The following is a 21,385-nucleotide window of genomic DNA, read 5'->3' on the forward strand; positions in this document are numbered from 1 at the left end:
TTCCTTAGTCCAATTTTCTGTCTAGCCACAAATGCACAGCCATTCGTATCACCTTATTAATGCTCGATATGTAAGTGTGTGCATGTATTAAGCTGTCTGTCTATCATGGTAGGCTTCCAGACCTAGAGCTTCTTTTAACAGGTAGCTTGTCACACTGATTTCTGTAAAATGTATGCAGATGTCAATTTGTGGTGAGTTTTAGGGAAATGTTTTTGTATTGTTCTCGTTTGCAAATCAATGAGTATGCTGATCTTACTCCATGATGTTAGAGCCATATTACCATGAGAATTCATCTGTTACTGCAGTCAGTAACTGAACGATTTGATATCCAGTCAGTACTGAGTTGACTATGATGGCATTAAGGACACTGCAGGTTGACCTCTCAATATCTCCAGCTTAGATAGGGGGCATAGCAGCCAACATTCCCAATGCTGTCCCTGTCCAGCAATCCCTGCTCATTAACTAAATTTACACAAGGATGATGAAGACCAGTTGCTGCCCCATGGATCAGTAACTGAGCAAGGAGTTAACACCATCGTGGGGGGGGGGGGTAGGAAACTGGGGGGAATAGAAAAGAACATTGAATCCATAAGCCATGTATATGATAGTGGGACACACCAAACATCCATTATTTTCTGGCATTTCAACTGATAATATTATAAAAGTATAACAGTAACATATATAACTATAACAGTAAGGGCACAGTGGTTAGCACTGCTGCCCCACAGCGCCAGGGTCCCAGGTTCAATTCCTGGCTTGAGTCTGTGGAGTCTGCATGTTCTCCCCGTGTCTGCATGGGTTTCCTCCGGGTGCTCCGGTTTCCTCCCACAGTCCAAAGATGTGCGGGTTAGGTTGATTGGCCATGCTAAATTGACCCAAATGTCAGGAGGATTAGCAGGGTAAATGCTTGGGGTTGCGGGAATAGGGCCTGAGTGGGATTGTGGCCGGTACAGACTCGATGGGCCGAATGGCCTCCTGCACTGTAGGGATTCTATCCATCTTCCAAACATAGCTGGGATTCCATCAGGCTGATGGGGATTTTGCCCATTGGTTGGAGAACCAGCAGAGAACCCCCTGTCAGTTCCGTGGGAGAAGCTTGACAGAATTAAGTGCCTACAGAGTAGCCACCACAAGGTCTACCCTACAATTGGGGTCCCCAGCGGCAGAAGTCCTAGCTGCTGAGAACTGCTGGCCAATCAGAGGCTGGCATTGGCCATGGTAAATGTGCGGGTTACAGGGCTAGAGTGGATGGGAGGGCCTGGGTGGGATGCTCTTTTGGATAGCTGGTGCAGACTCGATGGGCTGAATGGCCTCTTTCTGCACTGTCAGGGTTCTATGATTCTGTGATCAGCCCCTTCCACACTCTGATATAACCAGAGAGGTTTTGCTGCAGTGTCAGACTGACATGGGGCCTCTCCTGTGATTGTGGGCCTGGCCACCATGTTTCCCATTGCCATAGGCTGCATTAAATCTAGCCCATTGTTGTGTTTTATTTTAGTAAATAGCTTTATACCATTGTGCTCAATGTGAAATCTAGTTAGATATGATCTTTGGGATACAAGATTTTCAGAAGCTAGAAAAATTAGTTGTACTTTATCAATTTATATACCATCTGAAATTGTGGAGCAATTTCAGAGAAAATAGAGTCTGGAGAACGGCCTGTGTTTTGAAAAAAAAACCTCCAGTGTTTTTTTAAAAAATTGAAGCATTTTCGGAATTATTTTTTGCCTTTGTTTTATTTCCCATTAGTTGGGGACTTTGTGCTGTATTCTGGTACATCTACAATGTTGGGGCAAATGGAATTCCCATTTACTTATCATTCCGGGAGGAGGAGTAAAGAATGATTGCCAGGGAGTTGAGGCTTTTCACTGACAACTGTTCCCACCTGCCGGCAGCCACAATTTGTGCATGTATATAACAGAGGAACTGATACCAAGTAGTAGTAGAATTAGGATCAAAAGCATTTATGAAAAGACTGTTAAAGCATTGGAGAGAAATAGCAAGGTAAATGATTTAGGAGTGAGATCCCCCCCCCCCCCACCCCCCAAACTGTGGAGCTCTGTCAGTAATAGTGGGTTGGAATAAAGAAGAACTGTCCAAGAGGCTAGAGTTGGAGCACACCAGCTTGAAAAAGCTGTCAGATGGTAAAAGTGCCCATGAAGAAATTTATAAACCAGAGCTCAATCAGTGAGACAAACTTGAGAAAGCTACAGAAGTGCCCATGAAACAATGTATAAACCAGAATTTAATCAGTGACAGAATCAATATTGGAAAGCTCAAAGCTTATTATTCTATGTTTTAATAGACAAAATCTGTATTTGTACAAATGGGTGTTTCTCACAGCTCAAATGAACTACATGAAAGTGTAACTTGCTCATTGATATACTATATAGGTGACCACACTGTGAGAATGCGGAACAATCCTCCCCTTTCCAGTTTGTCTATTGAAATTAAAAGAAAGGTTGAAATAATTGAGTTTGTAAGTAACAGATTTATTTCATTAAACATGAAATTCAACTCCAGCCGTGTCATAATGAGGATGCAAATTTGCTACATTGTTTTTTTTCCATTGACCCTGCTCTGAGTTCAATGATTGATTGTACATTCATTTTCTTATTCTCTGTGATTAAGTTAAAATAGAGATCTCTCAACTTTCTGACAAACCAAATAACATTTACTGGTAGCCCTGTCAATTTGGTTAGTGTAGGTGTGTGACATGACAGAATCATTCAGAATTTCCAGATTTGTCATCTTGGATTTTTTTAATCAACAGCTGAACTATAAAGTTTACTGCTGGGTGAAACTTCTTTAGTTTCTCCTTCCAGCTTGACTTGTTCTTCTCGTCTGTGACTCCGTGTGTCCAGACTAAAGAAACCTTGATACGTTTTTTGATAGGAAACCCTGGATTTACAAGCAGTTTTAAATGGCACAAGAGCCCAATGGATCCGTGTGCAATGGTCTGCCTTCATCACCCGATGAAAATGAATTACCTTCTGGCTTCCCACAAAATATTTGTGATGATGTACCAGAGCAGAAGTACCTGTGCAGCTTTTGTAAAAACATCTTGAAGAAAGCATACCAAACGTTGTGCGGACATCGGTACTGCTGGGCATGCGTGGAGTGGATTGTCAAGTAAGATGTTCCTATATTGATTGCAGTCTTTTAAAATAACTCTTGTATTCAGTTAAAAATAATCATGCGGATATAATGCAGCCATACCTTTAAAAGGCTAACAAGTGTTTGTTTTGCTCTCTTGGGTTACTATTTAAAAAAGAGGATCAGTACCATTTTGGACAGAAAAGCTATCACTTCTGTCACTATTGAGATGCTGGGTAATTGTGGTATTGCATTGTATGTTGACAGAGGGAAGAGGAATAAAAGTTTGCTGAACGTTTCAAAATGCTTCTAATGCAATGTCTTTTAGTCTTTGCTCTAACTTTAAAAATGTTCCTTTTAACTTTGTAACATTCTACAAGATAAATTGCTGCCTTTTGTCTGCCACACTATAATGCAATTTCTCGATGTTGGATTAGAGCTGATTCATTTTTCTGAGCTGCCCATGTTGCTTTTTTGAAGTTGTTTAGTTCAATAAACCCAGTTTAGACAGCACGAGCATGTGCTGAAGAGAAACATCTTAATATTTTATGCTCCTTCAAATTGAGAGATATGTCGTTCTTATGATTCTCTAATTCTATTGAAAATACTGTATGCACAGTTTTGTAAACACAGTTTTATAAATGCAAGCTTAATTTTGATAAAACCAACCAGCTTCTGCACGCTGTGTAATTTCCAATTTAAAATTAATGAAGTGTGATAATTACAGAAATTTTAAGGGGAATTATATATCTCTTTCATGCTGCCTCACAGCGCCAGGGACCTGGGTTCAATTCCCAGCTGTCTGTGGAGTTTGCACATTCTCCCCGTGTCTGTGTGGGTTTCCTCCGGGTGCTCCAGTTTCCTGCCACAGACTGAAAGACGTGCCGGTTAGGTGCATTGACCTGAACAGGCGCCAAAATGTGGCGACTAGGGGAATTTCACAGTAACTTCATTGCAATGTTAATGTAAGCCTTACTTGTGACTAATAAATAATTTAAATTCTTTTAATTGTAATTGAGCTCTAACTTGCTTAATGCAGATATTGATATTAAAATATTTTACTGTTATTGAACAGATACAATAAAACTCCAATCTGCCAAAAATGTAAAGAAGACGAACCTCAGAGTATAAACGAAGATAGCATTTTGGGCTTGGGAAAGGTATGTGATTTATATGGTGAAATGAATCAAGTAAAATTAAAGCTTTAACAGTTTCAGTAGAGACTCGGTGCCATCTAATATGTAAAACTAGGCAGAATAATTTTGTGATCTTAAATTTATTCACCGGCATGTATGCTATTTTGTTACATGTGATGAGCACATTGTATTGCCTTGTTTCCAGCACTTCCTGTTTTAATTTCTATATTCTACTTGGGCTACTCCTTTGGGACACTGTCTTAGTGATGTTTCAGCATTTGGATTCCACTCTACCTTTTCCTTGCAGCTTTTCTCCCCAAAAATGTCAGAACCAATTTCTGACTGGAAGGATGAGAAGCCTGAAGGCTTCTCGTGATATATAGCTGGAGGAGTGACGGAACATTTTAGCAATGAATCATGTGTTCCTTTTTAATGACGTTTAGACAAAGTTCAATATCTGTTTGGATGTCAAATGGAAAAACTGTCAGGGTTCTGAGGGGTTCTGTTAAGAAATCACGAATATCGATTTTGCACAGTTCAAGAATAGCATTGCTGTTAAAACTACTGTGATATTTTGGCTACCAAAAATTAATTTGACAAAACAGATTTTCTCCCGTCATGTTGTTCCCTCCCAGCCCCCACTTTTTAAGAAGATATACAATTCCATGGACATCTGCAGCTCTCAGCAACTTGCCTATGTACTCTTTGTTGTTGGTATAATGCAAGGGAGTAATATGAGTGCTTCTATCTCAATGAATAGTTCAGTGAAACAAAGGCCACTTTTACAAATAACAGCTTATCGATTTGCATTCTGTAGAATTTGATTTTGGCTAGCAAATATTGTTTTTATATTGCTGAATATTCTACTTTGTTTTCACTCCTTTAAATAAAGTAATACAATAATAAATGCTAGTGCCTAATTTGAATATGTCTTTGAATTTAGACTCTAGCTTATGAATCAGGAAATAATCAAAGTCCCCACTGCTCTGTTTAAAACATTGTTCAGAACAACAATTGTACCCGCAGTAATATTGAACAATTCTAAAAGTGTGATTTATACTTTCGTACTTGAGGGTTTAATGGTAAACCAGACACTTCTTTAAAAACTGAGATGGCAATTAAGTGTCCATACAATTTACACTTGTATATTTAAATTTCTCCCACTTCTAATAAATGCAAATAGGTTTGTCAAAAGTCAGTATTTGCTTTAGTAGAGACACAATTGTTATAATTCTAATAGAATCATGAGTTGCTGATTTGCTGATTTTATGGCCTCGCTTGTCCCGAAACTGTAATATCCTGCCCAAGGTCGATGGACCTTTCCATGGTCTGCCCCTCGCCCGCTCCGATTCCTGTGGCAGGTAGGACAGTAAAATTGCGGCCATAGAACATAGAACAGTACAGCATAGAACAGGCCCTTCGGCCCACGATGTTGTGCCGAGCTTTATCTGAAACCACGATCAAGCTATCCCACTCCCTATCATCCTGGTGTGCTCCATGTGCCTATCCAATAACCGCTTAAATGTTTCTAAAGTGTCTGACTCCACTATCACTGCAGGCAGTCCATTCCACACCCCAACCACTCTTTGCGTAAAGAACCTACCTCTGATATCCTTCCTATATCTCCCACCACGAACCCTATAGTTATGCCCCCTTGTAATAGCTCCATCCACCCGAGGAAATAGTCTTTGAACATTCACTCTATCTATCCCCTTCATCATTTTATAAACCTCTATTAAGTCTCCCCTCAGCCTCCTCCGCTCCAGAGGGAACAGCCCTAGCTCCCTCAACCTTTCCTCATAAGACCTACCCTCCAAACCGGGCAGCATCCTGGTAAATCTCCTCTGCACTCCTTCCAGCGCTTCCACATCCTTCTTATAGTGAGGTGACCAGAACTGCACACAATATTCCAAATGTGGTCTCACCAAGGTCCTGTACAGTTGCAGCATAACCCCACGGCTCTTAAACTCCAACCCCCTGTTAATAAAAGCTAACACACTATAGGCCTTCTTCACAGCTCTATCCACTTGAGTGGCAACCTTTAGAGATCTGTGGATATGGACCCCAAGATTCCTAATTAGCTCTGCCACTGTTCCATATTCAGATTAACTGACTAATTATTGCATATATCAATGACCTAATGGTATTATCGCTGGATTATTAATCCAAAAACTCAGCTAATGTTCTGGGGACCCGGGCTCGAATCTCACCACGGCAGATGGTGGAATTTGAATTCAATAAAAAAGAAATATCTGGAACTAAGAATCTACTGATGACCACGTTGTCAGAAAAACTGATCTGGTTCACTAATGTTCTTTAGGGAGGGAAATCTGCCATCCTTGCCCGGTCCGGCCTACATGTGACTCCAGAGCCACAGCAATGCGGTTGAGTCTCAACTGCCCTCTAAGGACAACTAGGGATGGGCAATAAATGCTGGCCAGCCAGCGACACCCATACACCACAAATGAATAAAACAAATATAGCAATTGATGTAATTAAAGCATAACCTCAAGCTATTGCTGTGCTTTACAGCTGTCTTGGCCAATTTCAGGCACAAGTCTATGCACCATCAACATGCAGGTTATATTAAGAAAATAAACTGAGAATGGAACTTGTTGTGCTAATATAATGTAATTCAGTCAAGTTTCTTAGAATTATTGGCGTTAACGTTTAAATACTGTAAAGACATCACATTTTAGAAATTACACATACTCATGTCGAAATGTGACCAGGCTGATGGGGTAGATGGGGTAGAAGTTGGAGTCAAGACCTCTACACTTCCCACAAGTCGCCCCCTTATCAATGGAAATTACCAGTCATAATTAAATTGCTGCTTCATGTTGATGTGTGCTAACAGTTCTTTATAAAGGCCAAATACATTGTGGCCATTTACTAAGAATTCTCCCACCACACAATTCAAACAGGAAATTTATTTATGACTCAATTCTTTCCTGAACTGAGGTGGATTGTTAAATAATAGTAGTTCAAGATTCAATTCTCCCCCAGAAACGGTCCTGCCCATAAAATTAGCTGGTCCCCCATCCCTGCCACTTTCTGAAAATATATTTTATTTATTAAGAAACTGACTAGTTTACATCAATTATAATAGTGAATGATTCAGCATAATTTTTATTAAGTCATTTCAAATAATTTTAAATTACAGGTGGAGTCTTTACTTTTGCTGAAAAACTAATTTTCAGCTATATTAATACAACTGCAGCTACTCTTAATCATAAAATCCATAGAATAAAATCCCTACAATGCAGAAGGAGGCCATTTGGCCCATCGAGCCTGCACCGATAACAATCCCACCCAGGCCCTATCCCCGTAACCTCACATATTTACCCTTCTAATCCCCCAGACACCTAAAGGTCAATTTAGCATGGCCAATCAACCTAACCCACACATCTTTGGACTGGGAGGAAACCGGAGCACCCGGAGGAAACCCACGCAGACACAGGGAGAACGTGTAGACTCCACACAGACGGTGACCCAAGCCAGGAATTGAACCCGGGTCCCTGGCATTGCGAGGCAACAGTGCTAATCGCTGTGCCACCATGCCACCCTTAAGTACATCGAGGAATACATTTTAATGGAAAGAGAAAAAACATTCTATTATGCTGCTCTGTTGCGCTGGATTGTGGAAGGTTTTATGTTTATGATTATTCAATTGATTTTTAACTGTAACCTAAACATTGCAATTTTGAATGCAGTTTTTGACTGTGCCACTTTGTTTTCTTAGCCTAGATGTGTAGAGTGCTCATATCTCTGCATAAATTCCTGTCAATTTAAGATATATATTTTAAGTCTGTCTCCTCATGCCCAGATTATGGTTTGATTTACTTTTAAAATTCCCTCTGTTAATTTAAGCTATATAATAAAGTTTTACTTATCAAGATCTTGAATATTGTATTCTTTAAACTTTTTTTCCAGTTAATAGTTTGTGATGTTGAAGCAATGTTGTGCAAATATTTGTTCTCATGATTTTGAATCACAAATTATTCTGCACTTTAATTGTTGTTTCCTACAGTTTTAAGTGCCCTTTCTTCTCAGTAAAGGGAACAACTGTTAGTCCAAGAGACTTTTAACCAGCACGGATAAACCAACATAATGATATGAGTTGGACTCCATGAATAAGATAATCTATCTGCAAGATTTTTAAGAACTGATTTGAAAAAACATTCCAAGTATCCTTATTTGATCCTCTCTGTTTAGGGAGTTTTACGCTTTTACTTTGCTGGAGCCGTAATCTATTAACTATATTTTTTTAGATTTTCAGTGATGCTGCAGTATCTAAGGAGATCTTGGATTTGAAAGTACATTGTATCAATCCCGGGTGTACCTGGAAAAGCACAATGAAGAACTATGAGGTGGGTTAATGAATGAGTGAAAATTTCCAATCCAAAGATTCAAGGAATCTGTTATATGTCAAAACAGGACCAGTTGATAGAAAAATAAATTCTTTCCATTACCGTGTTTCTGCAACTTTGGTGGATTTCACAAGAAGGTGGCCATTCAGCCCATTGTGGCTCTTTCTTTTACATAGACCCTCCAATCCTGTCGTTCAAAGACTTTAATCTCCAATACCTCACTTACAAGCACAATCATGTTTGGATTACTTTTTGAAATCAGCTCTAAATTTCTGGATTCGTAGATTAGTTGCAGTAGAGAGGGAAACCTTTTCAACCAATCGTTTCCATGCCAGCTCTCTGTCCCATTCCCCTGTCCTTTCCCAGTGGCCCTGCAACTGTTTTCGTTTTCTTCAGGTGCCTATCAAATTCCTTTTTGAAAACTCAGATTAAATCTGTCTCCACACATTCAAGGAGAACATCTCCACTACTAACCATTTGCTGTATTAAAAAAAAATCTTCCTGTTGCTATTGGTTTTCTTTAGCCATTCACTTTAAATTGGTGACCACTGGTTCACAGCTCTTCTGCCATTGGAATCATTTTCACTCTACGCTTGTTAAGATTTTGAAAACTTCTATCAAATCTTCTAGCTGTTCTCTAGGGAGAACACAGTTTCTCCAATTTATCCACATGCTGAAGTCCCTCATCCCCAGAACCATTTTCATAAAACTGTTCTGCATCCTCTCAAGGCTCACATCCTTTCTAAATGTATGCCTAGAATTGGACAGCAGCAACAAAACAATCTCAAGTATATTTCACCTCCACGATGCCAACGCAAAGAGGGAAATTAGTATCTTCTTGAATGGCAAGAGACTGAATCACGAACAACATCCCGGTTTTCATCGTGTTGCCCTTGACCGAACACTGACCTACAAAAACATCAGCGCAAGACAATAGCAAAGATTAAAAACGTGAAACAACCTCCTCTTCGTGGGGTGCAGATGCTCAAGCCTTAAGGACCTCAGCTGTTGCCATCATCTGCTTGACTGCAAAGTACTGTGTACCGGTATAGTACAACTTATAACACACCAGTCTTAGATACTCAGCTCAACACAACAGTGCGTACCTTCTCGGGTACCCCCTGGTCAACTCACATGCCCTAACTCCCAGTCCGGAGCAACATCCTGCCCCCTCACATAAGGAGGGAGATTGTAACAAAAAAGCTCTTGAAGAAGGTTTACATCAACCCAAGCCTGTTGCTACACAAGGAGCTTACCAATCCACCTGCTGCTCACCTCATCATGCCAACCTGTATGGCTGAGACCACCATGCCAAGGAATAACAGCAGAGCCCATGTCGCAGCAGGAATGGAACCAACTTGATGTCAACATAAACCATTTCCTCATCACAGATCCCACAGCCCACCCACCCAGATTCAACCTGCCATGCCAACATCGGGGTCTCTGCTCAACCATTTTAGCACTGGTCAAGGCCTTTCTTTATGCAGCAAATCGGCACGAGTGATGCCATGCAGGGAATCTGGACTGCAGCTGTGGTGCACCCCACTCAATGACTCCCTTCATTAAAGACTGCCCCCTGACAAAATTCAGTGGAGGGCTCAAAGCTCCATTTTGCCACTCTGGAAGCAGTTGCCTGGCTTGATGATTACTGCACACACTAAAAAAAAATTGCAACAATCTTCAGCCGGAAGTGCTGAGCAGATGATTCATCTCGGCCTCCTCCGGAGGTCCCCAGCATCACAGATGACAGTCTTCATCCAATTAGATTCACTACATATGATATCAAGAAACAGCTGAAGGCACTGGATACTGCAAAGGTTATGGGCCTTGACAATATTCTGGCAATAGTATTGAAGGTTTATGCTCCAGAACTTGCTGCATCCCTAGCCAAGCTGTTTCAGTACAGCTATAACACTGGCATCTATCCAGCAATGTGGAAAATTGCCCATGTACATGCTGCACGGTGGCACAATGGTTAGCACTGCTATCTCACAGCGCCACAGACCCAGGTTACTTGGGTCACTGTGCACGTTCTCCCCATGTCTGCGTGGGTTTCCTCCGGGTGCTCCGGTTTCCTCCCATAGTCCAAAAGACGTGCTGGTTATGTGCGTTGGCCATGCTAAATTCTCTCTCAGTGTACCCAAACAGGTGCCGGAGATTAGGGGATTTTCACAGTAACTTCATTGCAGTGTTAATGTAAGCCTGCTTGTGAAACTTTAAACTATACACTAAAAATCAGGACAAATCCAACCCGGCCAGTTACTTGTCCCATCAGTAAAGTGATGGAAGGGGTCATCAACAATACTATCAAGTGGTACATGCTTCGCAATGACCTGCTTCAATGACGCTCAGTTTGGATTTCACCAGGGTCACTCCGCTTCTGACCTCATTATAGCCTTGGTTCAAATATGGACGACAGAACTGAACTCGGTGAGGTGAGAGTGACTGCCTTTGACAACAAGGCAGCATTTGAGTGAATATGCCATCAAGGAGCCCAAGCGATACCTGGCATCAATGGTAATCAGGAGGAAAACCCTCTGCTGGTCCTAGCACAAAGGAAGTTGTGATGGTTGGAGGGCAATCATCTCTGTTCCAGGTCATCGAAGTAGGAATTCCTCAAGGTAATGTCCCAGGACTAACCAACTGCATCATCAATGACCTTTCTTCCATCTTACTTTCAGAGGTGGGGATACTCACTGACAATTGCACAATGTTCAGCACCATTCATGACGACTCCAATACTCAAGCAGTCCATGCCCAAATGCAGCAAGACTTAGACAATATCCAGGCTTGGGCTGACAATTGGCAAGTAACGTTTGCACCACGAAAGTGCCAGGTAATGACCATCTGCAATAAGAGAGAATCTAACCATCATTCCATGCAATGTGACATTGCCATTGCTGAATCCCCTACTATCAGAAACTGAACTGGACTAGCCACGTAGATATTGTGGCTACAAGAAGAGGTCAGAGGCTCGGAATCCTGTGATGAGTAACTCACCACCTGACTCTCGAAAGCCTGTCCATCATCCACAAGGCACAAGTCAGGAGTATGAGGGAATACTCTCCCCTTGCCTGTGAGAGTATTCCATCAAACAACACTCCAGAAACTTGACACCATCCAGGACAAAGCTGCCCACATGATTGGCACCCCAAACGTTCACTCCCTCTACCACCACTGCACAGCAGTAGCAGTGTGTACCTCTACAAGATGCACTGCAGGAACTCATCTAGACGCTTCAGCAGCACCCTTCAAACTCATGACTACTACCATATAAAAGGACAAGGGCAGCAGACACATGGGAACAACATCACCTGGAAGTTCTCCAAGCCACTCACCATCCTGACTTGGAAATATATTGCCATTCCTTCATTCACTGGGTTAAAATCCTGAAACTTCCTCCCTAACAGCGCTGTGGGTGTAATTACACTGCATGGACTGCAGCGGTTCAAGAATGCAGCTCACCACCATCTTCGCGAGGTAATTTTGAGATGGTCAATAAATGCCAGCCTTGCCAGTGATGCCCACATCGCATAAATGAATTTTATGCTCAAGACATTAGGGCAGAAAGATTTAAATCTTTGCAATAATAAAAAATTTGGTTGACATGTTTTTGATCAAATATCTATAAAGTTGTTAGTTTTATATCATTCCCTCAGATCTTTGGTTTTCATAGCCTTGCGTGACTTGCTTGCCTCTGAATTGTGATGTGGTGGGGAGATATAATTGCTGCTTCATCTTTTCTGATGGGTGGTTAAGACAATGGCATAAATTTGTTATTTCTTCTTTAAGATTAAGTGTGCAGTACTGCTATCAAAAAGATACCGATGTTTTATTTTAACTCAAAGTCTAAATTTAATCTAACGACAATTGGTACATTTTAGTAATGGGTAACTCAGTAGTGATCTGTTTAGACAACTGTGCGGGAATGTGGAATTCCATTTTTGAAAAGGTCATGCTGAGCTGTTAAGGACAGTTCAGAAACTCCAAGGTATATTATGAAGTTAGCCTAGACCCCAGCTAATTTTGATTTTGGCATTAGTGTGAGCATAAGATGTTTCACTCCAGGTGTGATCCTATTGACCCACTAGGAAGCTTTCATCAAAACAAACTTTTATTTAACAATGCAGTTTAACTATAATAAATAATTGGCGTAACTTTTACCAATTGAAATACTTAAACATGACAGGATATAATTCTTATCTTTGAGCCTATCGTTATTAGTTCCAATTTGAGCAATATTCCTCATAGACATAAACTCCTCTTCAAAATCAGTCAGCAAACAACAGGCTTATTGTGTTGGTATGTGGGCTACTTGTCCTCAAACCTCCAGAACACCTCTGGAGAGTGATACCTATTTTCTGGCAGATCTCAGACTTCAATCTTCAGAGAGAGAGAAGAGCTGCTGTTCTTTGCAAATCCAAACAGAAACTGCCTGCTTTTTCTTTCTGTAAGCGTAGCTCCTCCCATTAGCACATGACGCACTCTTGTCGATCAATCTAATTAAACCCTACTGTGAAACCTCGGGACAACCCTAAAAAAAAAACTGCATCAACTCAGATTAAAACAAGCACCCCAATAACCAGTGGTTAGTACTGCTGTCTCACAGCGCCAGGGACCCAGGTTCAATTCCCAGCTTGGGTCACTGTCTGTGTGGTGTTTGCACGTTCTCCCTGTGTCTGCGTGGGTTTCATCGGGTGCTCCGGTTTCCTCCCACAGTCCGAATGACGTGCTGGTTAGGTAAATTGGCCATGCTAAATTCTTCTTTAGCGTACCTGAACAGGCGCCAGAGTGTGGCGACTAGAGGATTTTTCACAGTAACTTCATTGAAGTGTTAATGTAAGCATACTTGTGACAAATAATTAAAAAAATAATAACTAGGAGCAATTACTCTTCTGCACTCTCAGCAGGTGTGCTGCAGACAAAGCGGCACCATAAACCAGAATTGAATCTTAACATCTCTTTCACAAGAAACATAACAGCACAAATACATTTCTTAAAGCACAGTATCTTCACAGAGTAGAGATACTTAATTTCGTATTTTGCTGCATTGGGGTTCCCACCACTTCTTCCCTTATCGCAAGTGTGGAAATTGTTGTTTAAACACACATTTCTAAGTGTAAATTGGACTCTATTGCAATCAATAATGTGCCTTAATTATCTCTGGTTGGCAAGGCGGCACAGTGGTTAGCACCGCTGCCTCACAGCGTCAGGGATCTAGGTTTGATTCCGGTGTTGGATGACTGTGTGGAGTTGCATGGTCCCATTCTCTCTGGGCAGTCCAGTCACCTCCCAACATCCGAGGCATTGCAGATTAGGTGGTTCAAACATGCTAATTCGCTCCTTTGTATACAACGATGTGTAGGATAGGTGGATTAACCATGGTAAATGTACAGGGTTACGGGCTGGCAGTGGGTGGGGAGGCTAAGTATGATCTCTTTCACAGAGTTGGTGCAGACTCTGTGTCGAACGGCCACCGTCTGCACTAGGGCACTGACTGAAAGAAAGCTTTGAACAAAAGGCAACTGTTTAAGGTTTTTATTTAGATTCTGACTTGTGTGAAATTCAGCTTGTGTTGCATAATTGGAATGCTTGTATGTTGACATCAGTAACTGTTTTTTGCCTTTTCTAGGATCATGTGACACGGTGTGAATTTTCACTGATTCCTTGCAGTACAGGTTGTGGATTGATGGTTTTAAGGAAGAAACTGGCAGATCATTTGGAAAAAGAATGTAAAAACAATATGGTGGAATGTCAGCAGTGTGGTGTGAAGATGTTTATGAAAGATTTGCAGGTTAGGTGGCAACATTTCTTGGTATCGAATAATATCATAACTTAACTGGTTTTATGTAGTTTTAGAATAGGAATTTCGTCATTGATATATCTGCAATTGAATATTTCTGTGGACATTTGTGACAACAGTGTGGTTCTGCTTTGCACTGGAAATCTCTGTGACTAATTTGAACAGGTAACTTAACTGTTCCTTCCTGACTGGTGCCAGAGGCCATGAGACAAAGCATGTGACAAGCTGCTAGCTATTTCACATTCAAAAGTTTGAATTCTGAGTTCCAACTTTCAAACAGGTCCAGACAGCTCTACCTGTTCAAGTGAGATAGAAAGACTGATGAGTTGAGGGATAACCAGATGGGAGAGTGACCAAATAAATTCCTAGTGTAACAGTTAAAGTTTATTTATTAGTCACAAGTAAGGCTTACATTAACACAGCAATGAGGTTATTGTGAAATTCCCCTAGTTGCCACAGTCCGGTGCTTGTTTGGGTCAATTCACCTAACCAGCACGTCTTTCAGAATGTGGGAGGACAGTGGAACACCCGGAGGAAACCCACACAGACACGGGGAGAATGTGCAAACTCCACACAGACAGTGACCCAAGCCAGGAATCGAACCCGGGTCCCTGGCGCTGTGAAGCAGCAGTGCTAACCACTGTGCTAGCGTGGCGCCCAATGGTTCAAAATGTTAGATGTTTACTTCTCTAAAGTTATGTAAAGTCTACTGTAGAAACTGGCCTTTTGGCCCATCTGCTCTCTGCAAGCATTAGGCTGCATATGAACCGGTGAACATTTGTATCAAAGGACTAGTTAAATACCTCTAATGCAATTTTGCATTGCATCTTCTTTTGTTATTTTTAAAATATATATAACAATCAAGCCATAGCATGACCAATATTTATTATTGCTCTTAAATATATACTACAGACACTAGCAATTAACGAAAGCAAGTTATTTGTAGCAGCCAAGTATACATGTTCCAGTGGATCTGATGTGGAATCATCTCAACTTTAATATTATCTCCCATTAAAAGATCTCACTAAATATTTATTAGTTTCTTCCAGCAGCATCCAACATATCTTTAGAAAAAATACTTTTTTCCAAAATAAATAAAACTTAAGTTTCCTTTCTTTAATAGTGGAATATTTTATCAAGGTTTCACTATGGCTTAATCAGTTAAATGTTGGAACGTGTTTAACATTCGTTTTGTTTATTATGTTTAGCAGAACAAGCATGTCTGTGAGGAAATTCCTGTTAAAGAGAAGAAAACGTTTAAAATTGAATCAGCCAACAAAGAAAAGGTGAGACCTTGGTTAATTGAACAGTTAAGAACAATTTAATATTTTCCTCCTGTGATTTATTGTTTTTGTATTTACCAGATATTGTACTGAGCCATACAGTCCAGGAAGGCCTCAGGTCCTACTCTGTGGTTTTGGATGGAGAATAATGACATCAGCAGGGCGCTATTTATTTATTTTTATACTAATTTTCCCTCTGCTGAAACTTATTCCTGGAACGATCCAATACAGCTAATTAATGACTAAGGAAGAGAAATTTGTTTGTATAGTGGTGCTACACAGACGCTGTTGATTATCCAAGAGTAGGCAGTGCTGTGGGTTGCTACTTGCTTTGCATTTGTCAAAGGTACCTACTGCCCACTGAACAAATTTCTCCCGCGAAAACACTCAGATGCTCCAAAGTGAAGCGTGGCTAATAGCCATTGAATTATAATTCCGAGTATTTGCTTTTCTGAATGTATTACAGATTCAGCAGGATTAGCATGCAAACTAAACATTATGTAAATGTGTTATAATTTATAGGCTACATAATCACTATGGTAAGAGAACCTACAATTAAGAACAAGACAGATTACAATGTTCTGGCTTCTTTAATGGTTAGAGCTGTCACAAGGGATACCAACTTCACCAAAGATAGCACCTTAGATTACAACAACTTGCACTAATAGTGCCTTTAACATAGTAGGATTTTCCAACATACTTCACAGCAGTGTTATTAAACAGAATTTGACACTGAGGCATTTAAATAGATGTGAGGGCAGGTGACCAAAAGGTCGGTTTTAAGGAGCATCTTAAAAGATGGAGAGACGGAGCAGTTTGGAGAGAATTCAGATGGACCAATTAAAATCGGGGATATGCAAGAGCCCAGGATTGGAGAAATGCTGGTTCTTGGATGGTTGGAGGGCTGGAAATCATTTTAGACACAGAGCCAGAGAGGGATTTGCAAACAAGGATGAGAATTTTAAAATTGAGCACAGGAGATGGGGAAGGCAAAGAGAGAATGGGTGAACAGGACAGGATTAGGTGCAGCAGCCAAGCTTTGGATGAGCTCAAACCTATGAAGGGTTCAAGATGAGGGAGCATCCTGGACAGCATTGGAATTTTTGACTCTGAGGAAACAAAGGCATGGATGAGGGTTTCAGTGGAAGATAAGCTGAAGAGAAGCAGAGATGGACGGGGTTGTGGCGATGGAAGTAGGTAGTCTTGGTCATGGAGGTGATCTGGGATTGGAAGCTCAGCTCAGGGTCAAATAGGATGCCATGATTGTGAACAGTCTGGTGGCTAATACCATGCTTTATGGAAAATCTTTTCACACATCAATAGTACAAGTTATAATTGGGAACAGGAGGGCTAGTTATTTTCTTGAAATCACATTTCCTCCGCCACTCAGTCAACCAATTTTCAATCATTGTCTCTGAACATTGTGATTAAGGATGGATTATGTTCCCATAGTAACTGGTTGCCCTCGCACTGGTCATTCTTAGACCTAGATTGTGATTCTGAGGTGTGGGTATAAGAGCCATGCCCTATCCTCTCCTCTCCTTCACAAGAAAGCAGGAAATCCTGACAGACTTGCCCCTTCACCAAAGTTAGTTTGCACTGAGGCCAATTAAAGCATTCTTTTTATCATCGCTAAATGAGAAGCAAGTAGCAGTCCACAGCACCCTTGGATAATCAAGAGTCTGTGTAACATCACTATGCAAACAAATTTCTCTTCCTTAGCCATTAATTAGTTGTATTGGATCATTCCAAGAATACGTTTCAGCAGAGGGAAAATTAGTATAAAAATAAATAAATAGCACTCTGCTGATGTCATTATTCACTGCGTTGGCGCTGCTTGTAATAAGTTAGCCTGTTGAGTTGACTAGATATTTCCGCAGTTTCCATTTGCTAATTTTACTGAAAAGATAGCATGGGTCTAAAGTGAGTCATTCTTCCTTTCAAACAGTTAGTAGAATTGGTGAACTAAGCAGTAACATTTTAGGTTCCATTGACTAGCTCTGTAAATGTTGCAACCGTGATTACCCCCAAGTGTGGAGGTCAGTTCCTAGAAACCTCAACTTTTTTTCTTAATTTACAATGAGAAGGACTGTTTTTCATTTATTATTTTAAAACTGGCATTCACATAACTTGTTGCTGTGGATTACTTGCTTTACAGTCTCGCTGTCCCGGAGGAAACCAAACACGTGATAGCTGTCGTTTTGTAGAATTAGGATGCAATTTCAGGGTAAGGCTTTTTGTTTTAAAAAAAGCTTTAATCTTTCGTTGAAATTATAGTAATCCATCTTCTTTTTGTAAACTTTTTCCTCTTCTCCCGACCTGGGATTTCAGACTAAAACAAAACTACACAAAATAAATGATACATTTGATTATCCTGCCTAGCGTTGCACGAGGTTTGAAAGCGATATTCTCAATTTTGTTTGGTTGTTTTTTTAAATGTTTATCTTTTTAGTATAATAATACATTTCTGAAATGAATGTCTGACTGTGATTTGGATGCAGACCTGAGTCAGGAACTGAGATCAGAACCTTTGCAGATAAATTAAATGAGAAATTTATACTACACTGTAATAAGGAATTGCAGAATGACAAATGAGTCAGCCAGTAATTTGAACTATCACTTTCAAAATTTCTGTAAACTTGAAAGCAGAAGTTTCAGTTATTAGAGTTATTCTTTTAACTGGGTCTTCTTCCAGTTTCTGACCTTCCCACAGCGTGGATCTGGTCAGATGTTCTACTTAAAAGACCAGAATTGTTTTGGCACAGAAGGAGGCCATTCAGCCTATCATGTCAGCATCAGCTTTCCAAATGAGCATTATATATTGGTGCCACTCTAAGTGTCAAATTCACATTAAAACTGGAGTTGTTTTTTTCAGTGGGATTTGAAATATGGATCTCCGACACTGCAGAGTGCACTAGCGTGAATCCCATTAAAAAGCTGTGGGCAGAGCCTATTCCTGCTGAAGAGGTCGGCAACATAGCGCTGAGCGGGCCACTGCGCATGCGCGATCTGTCAATGCCAAGATCGCCGCATGCGCAGCGGCCCGCACTGCCGGCCTCCCGCCCGATCGCTGACCTGCCCCCCCCCCCCCGAGCATGTGCCGATGCCCTGATTGCTGTCCACCTTCTGTCACTGCTGAGTACAGAATGGCAGCAGGATACCCACCCTCTTGGCACTGCCTGATGCCAGGTGCCCCCTTGAGCATTGCCATTTTGCCCCTTGCACAGAGCTGGGGGCCAGGCTGTCATTGCCAAGCTGGCAGTGGCCAGGGGGAATTCCCCTTACCCCCGACCTCCTGGAGGGCCTCGATGGCCCCCCTTCGCTCCAGCAATGTTGGGCCGCCAGCTCCCTGCAAGTGGAGGGGGGCACTAGCAGGCCTGGACACTTCAATCCCGGGCATGCTAATGACATGGAAATTCTAATTTAAATAAATTATACAGGTCCATGCCGATTTCTGGCCGGAAATCCGGCGACTGGAGACTTGCGGAGGCCATGATGCCCAGCTGGAAGCCCACTAAACGGCCTCAGTTTGAGTCTCCTGGCCCGCTGCACTGCTAAAGGAGCGCAGTGAGCTAGGAGAATCGCTCCTGTAATCTTTTTGAAACCTGCAAGATCCTGAAAGGACTTGCTGCAAGGATGTTTCCCCTTGTGGTGGAAACCAGAATTCCAGGACAGAGTTCACAAATAAGAGGTCTCGCATTTAAGATGGAGATGAGAATATTTTTCTCAAGATTGTGAGTCCATGGAACTTGTGCCTCTACTGCTATCTGGAAAATCATTGAATATCTTAAGGCAGAAGTAGATTGATTCCTTTTTATTAGTCAAGAATCTAAGGGTATGGAGGTAGACAGGAAAGTAGTGTTGCGGCCACAATCGGATCAGCCATAAGGTGGATAAATCTCCAGGTCCCGATAATCTTCATCCCAGAGTACTTGAGGAAGTGGTCCTGGAGATAATAGATCCATTGGTGGTTATTTTCCAAAATTCTTTGGACTCTGAACTGGTTCCTACGGATTGGAGGGTAGCTATTGTAAGCCTGCTATTCAAAAAGGAGAGAGCAGGGAACTATAGACCTGTGAGCCTAACGTTGGTACTGGGGAAGTTGCTAACGTCTATTATCAAGGATTTCATAACTCGGCATTTGGAAGGCAATGGTATAAACAGACAAAGTCAGCATGGATTTACATGCCTGATGAATCTATTGGAATTCTTTGAGGATGTGACTCGTAGAGTTGACCAAGGAGAACCAGTGGATGTGGTTTATTAAGAGTTTCAGAGGGCTTTCGACAAGGTCTCGCGTAACAGGCTACAATGTAAAGTTAAAGCACGTGGGATTGCAGGTAATGTCTTGAGATAGATAGGAAGCAAAAAGTTGGCATAAATGGGTCTTTTTCTGACTACAGTCAGTGACTAGTGGTGTTCCGCAGGGATCTGTGCTAGAACCCCAACTGTTCACGTTATATATTAATGATTTGGAAGAGGGAACTGAATGTATTATCTCCAAATTTGCAGATAATACAAAGTTGGGTGGGAGGGTGAACTGTGAGGAGGATGCAGAGATGCTTCAGTGTGATTTGGACAAGCTGAGTGTGTGAGCATGTCATGGCAGATGCAGTATAACATGGATAAATGTGAGGTTATCCACTTTGATAGCAATAATAGGAAGACAGACTATTACTTGAATAGGTGTAAATTGAGAAAGGTGGATACTCAGTGAAACCTTGGAGTCCTCATGCATCAGTCACTCAAAGTTAGCGCGCAGGTACAGCAGGCAGTAAAGAAGGCAAATGGTATGTTGGGCTTCATAGTGAGAGGATTTAAGTATAGGGATGGGGATGTTTTGCTGCAATTGTATAGGGCGTTGGTGAGGCCACACCTGGAGTATTGTGTGCAGTTTTGGTGTCCTTATCTGAGGAAGACTGTCCTTGCTATAGAGGGAGTATAGCGAAGGTTTACCAGGTTGATTACTGGGATGGCAGGTCTGTCATATGAGGAGAGACTAAGTCGGTTAGAATTCTATCACTGGAGTTTAGACGAGTGAGAGGGAATCTCAGAAACTTATAAAATTCTATCAGGTTTAGACAGGGTAGGTTCAGAGAGAATGTTCCCGGTGGTGGTGGTGGAGGAGGAGGAGGAGGAGGAGGATCTGGAAGTTGCTGTCTGTGATACCCTGCGCCTCAGGATATGCTATTGCATCCGTTGCCGATGGAATGATTGTAGAAATCGCTTTTAAGATGTGAACTTGGGGTAATTACCCACTAATCACACTAAAGACTGATGGAAGCTAAAATCTTGTTCAAACCAGTGAAATGAATCTTAAATAATGTAGTAAATCATAGCTGCTATTTAATAGCATTTCTGGCCCTGAAAAATGAATTTAAAGTGTGGAACCTCATTCCTTCAAAATTAATTGTTTCAGTTTCTAATAAAAATATTTTTAAAGCTTTTGTTTGTTAGAATTGTTACAGTATGTTCCAATCTTTATTTAACAACTTTAAATCATTGTACAGAAAGTTGTTTTTTTTACTTTCTGCTTTGCTGCTAATGAGGATTATTTGATGTGATTAGTTGATCAGCCTTGAACAACAACAAAGAACAATACAGCACAGGAACAGGCCCTTCGGCCCTCCAAGCCCGCGCCGCTCCCCGGTCCAGGATTGAATCCTGAATCCAGGATCCCCGCCCAATTTTCCAGCC

General features: G+C 41.3%; 1 protein-coding gene across 2 annotated transcripts in view; it reads left to right on the plus strand.

The window, feature by feature from the left end:
- traf1 (TNF receptor-associated factor 1) overlaps window positions 1-21,385 on the plus strand; it is a 40,906-nt gene that overhangs the window by 7,230 nt on the left and 12,291 nt on the right. Inside the window, exons 2-7 of one of the 2 annotated variants that reach the window (XM_078226382.1) lie at window positions 2,896-3,132; window positions 4,172-4,256; window positions 8,504-8,602; window positions 14,235-14,396; window positions 15,614-15,691; window positions 17,847-17,915. In XM_078226382.1, coding sequence (XP_078082508.1) covers window positions 2,924-3,132; window positions 4,172-4,256; window positions 8,504-8,602; window positions 14,235-14,396; window positions 15,614-15,691; window positions 17,847-17,915 — 702 coding nt within the window. In that variant the 5' untranslated portion in view covers window positions 2,896-2,923. The remainder of the gene's footprint in view (window positions 1-2,895; window positions 3,133-4,171; window positions 4,257-8,503; window positions 8,603-14,234; window positions 14,397-15,613; window positions 15,692-17,846; window positions 17,916-21,385) is intronic. The other variant, XM_078226383.1, reaches the window with a different exon arrangement.

This window comes from Mustelus asterias, chromosome 13 (genome assembly GCF_964213995.1).
Source record: "Mustelus asterias chromosome 13, sMusAst1.hap1.1, whole genome shotgun sequence".
In the NCBI taxonomy this organism is placed as follows: Eukaryota; Metazoa; Chordata; class Chondrichthyes; order Carcharhiniformes; family Triakidae; genus Mustelus; species Mustelus asterias.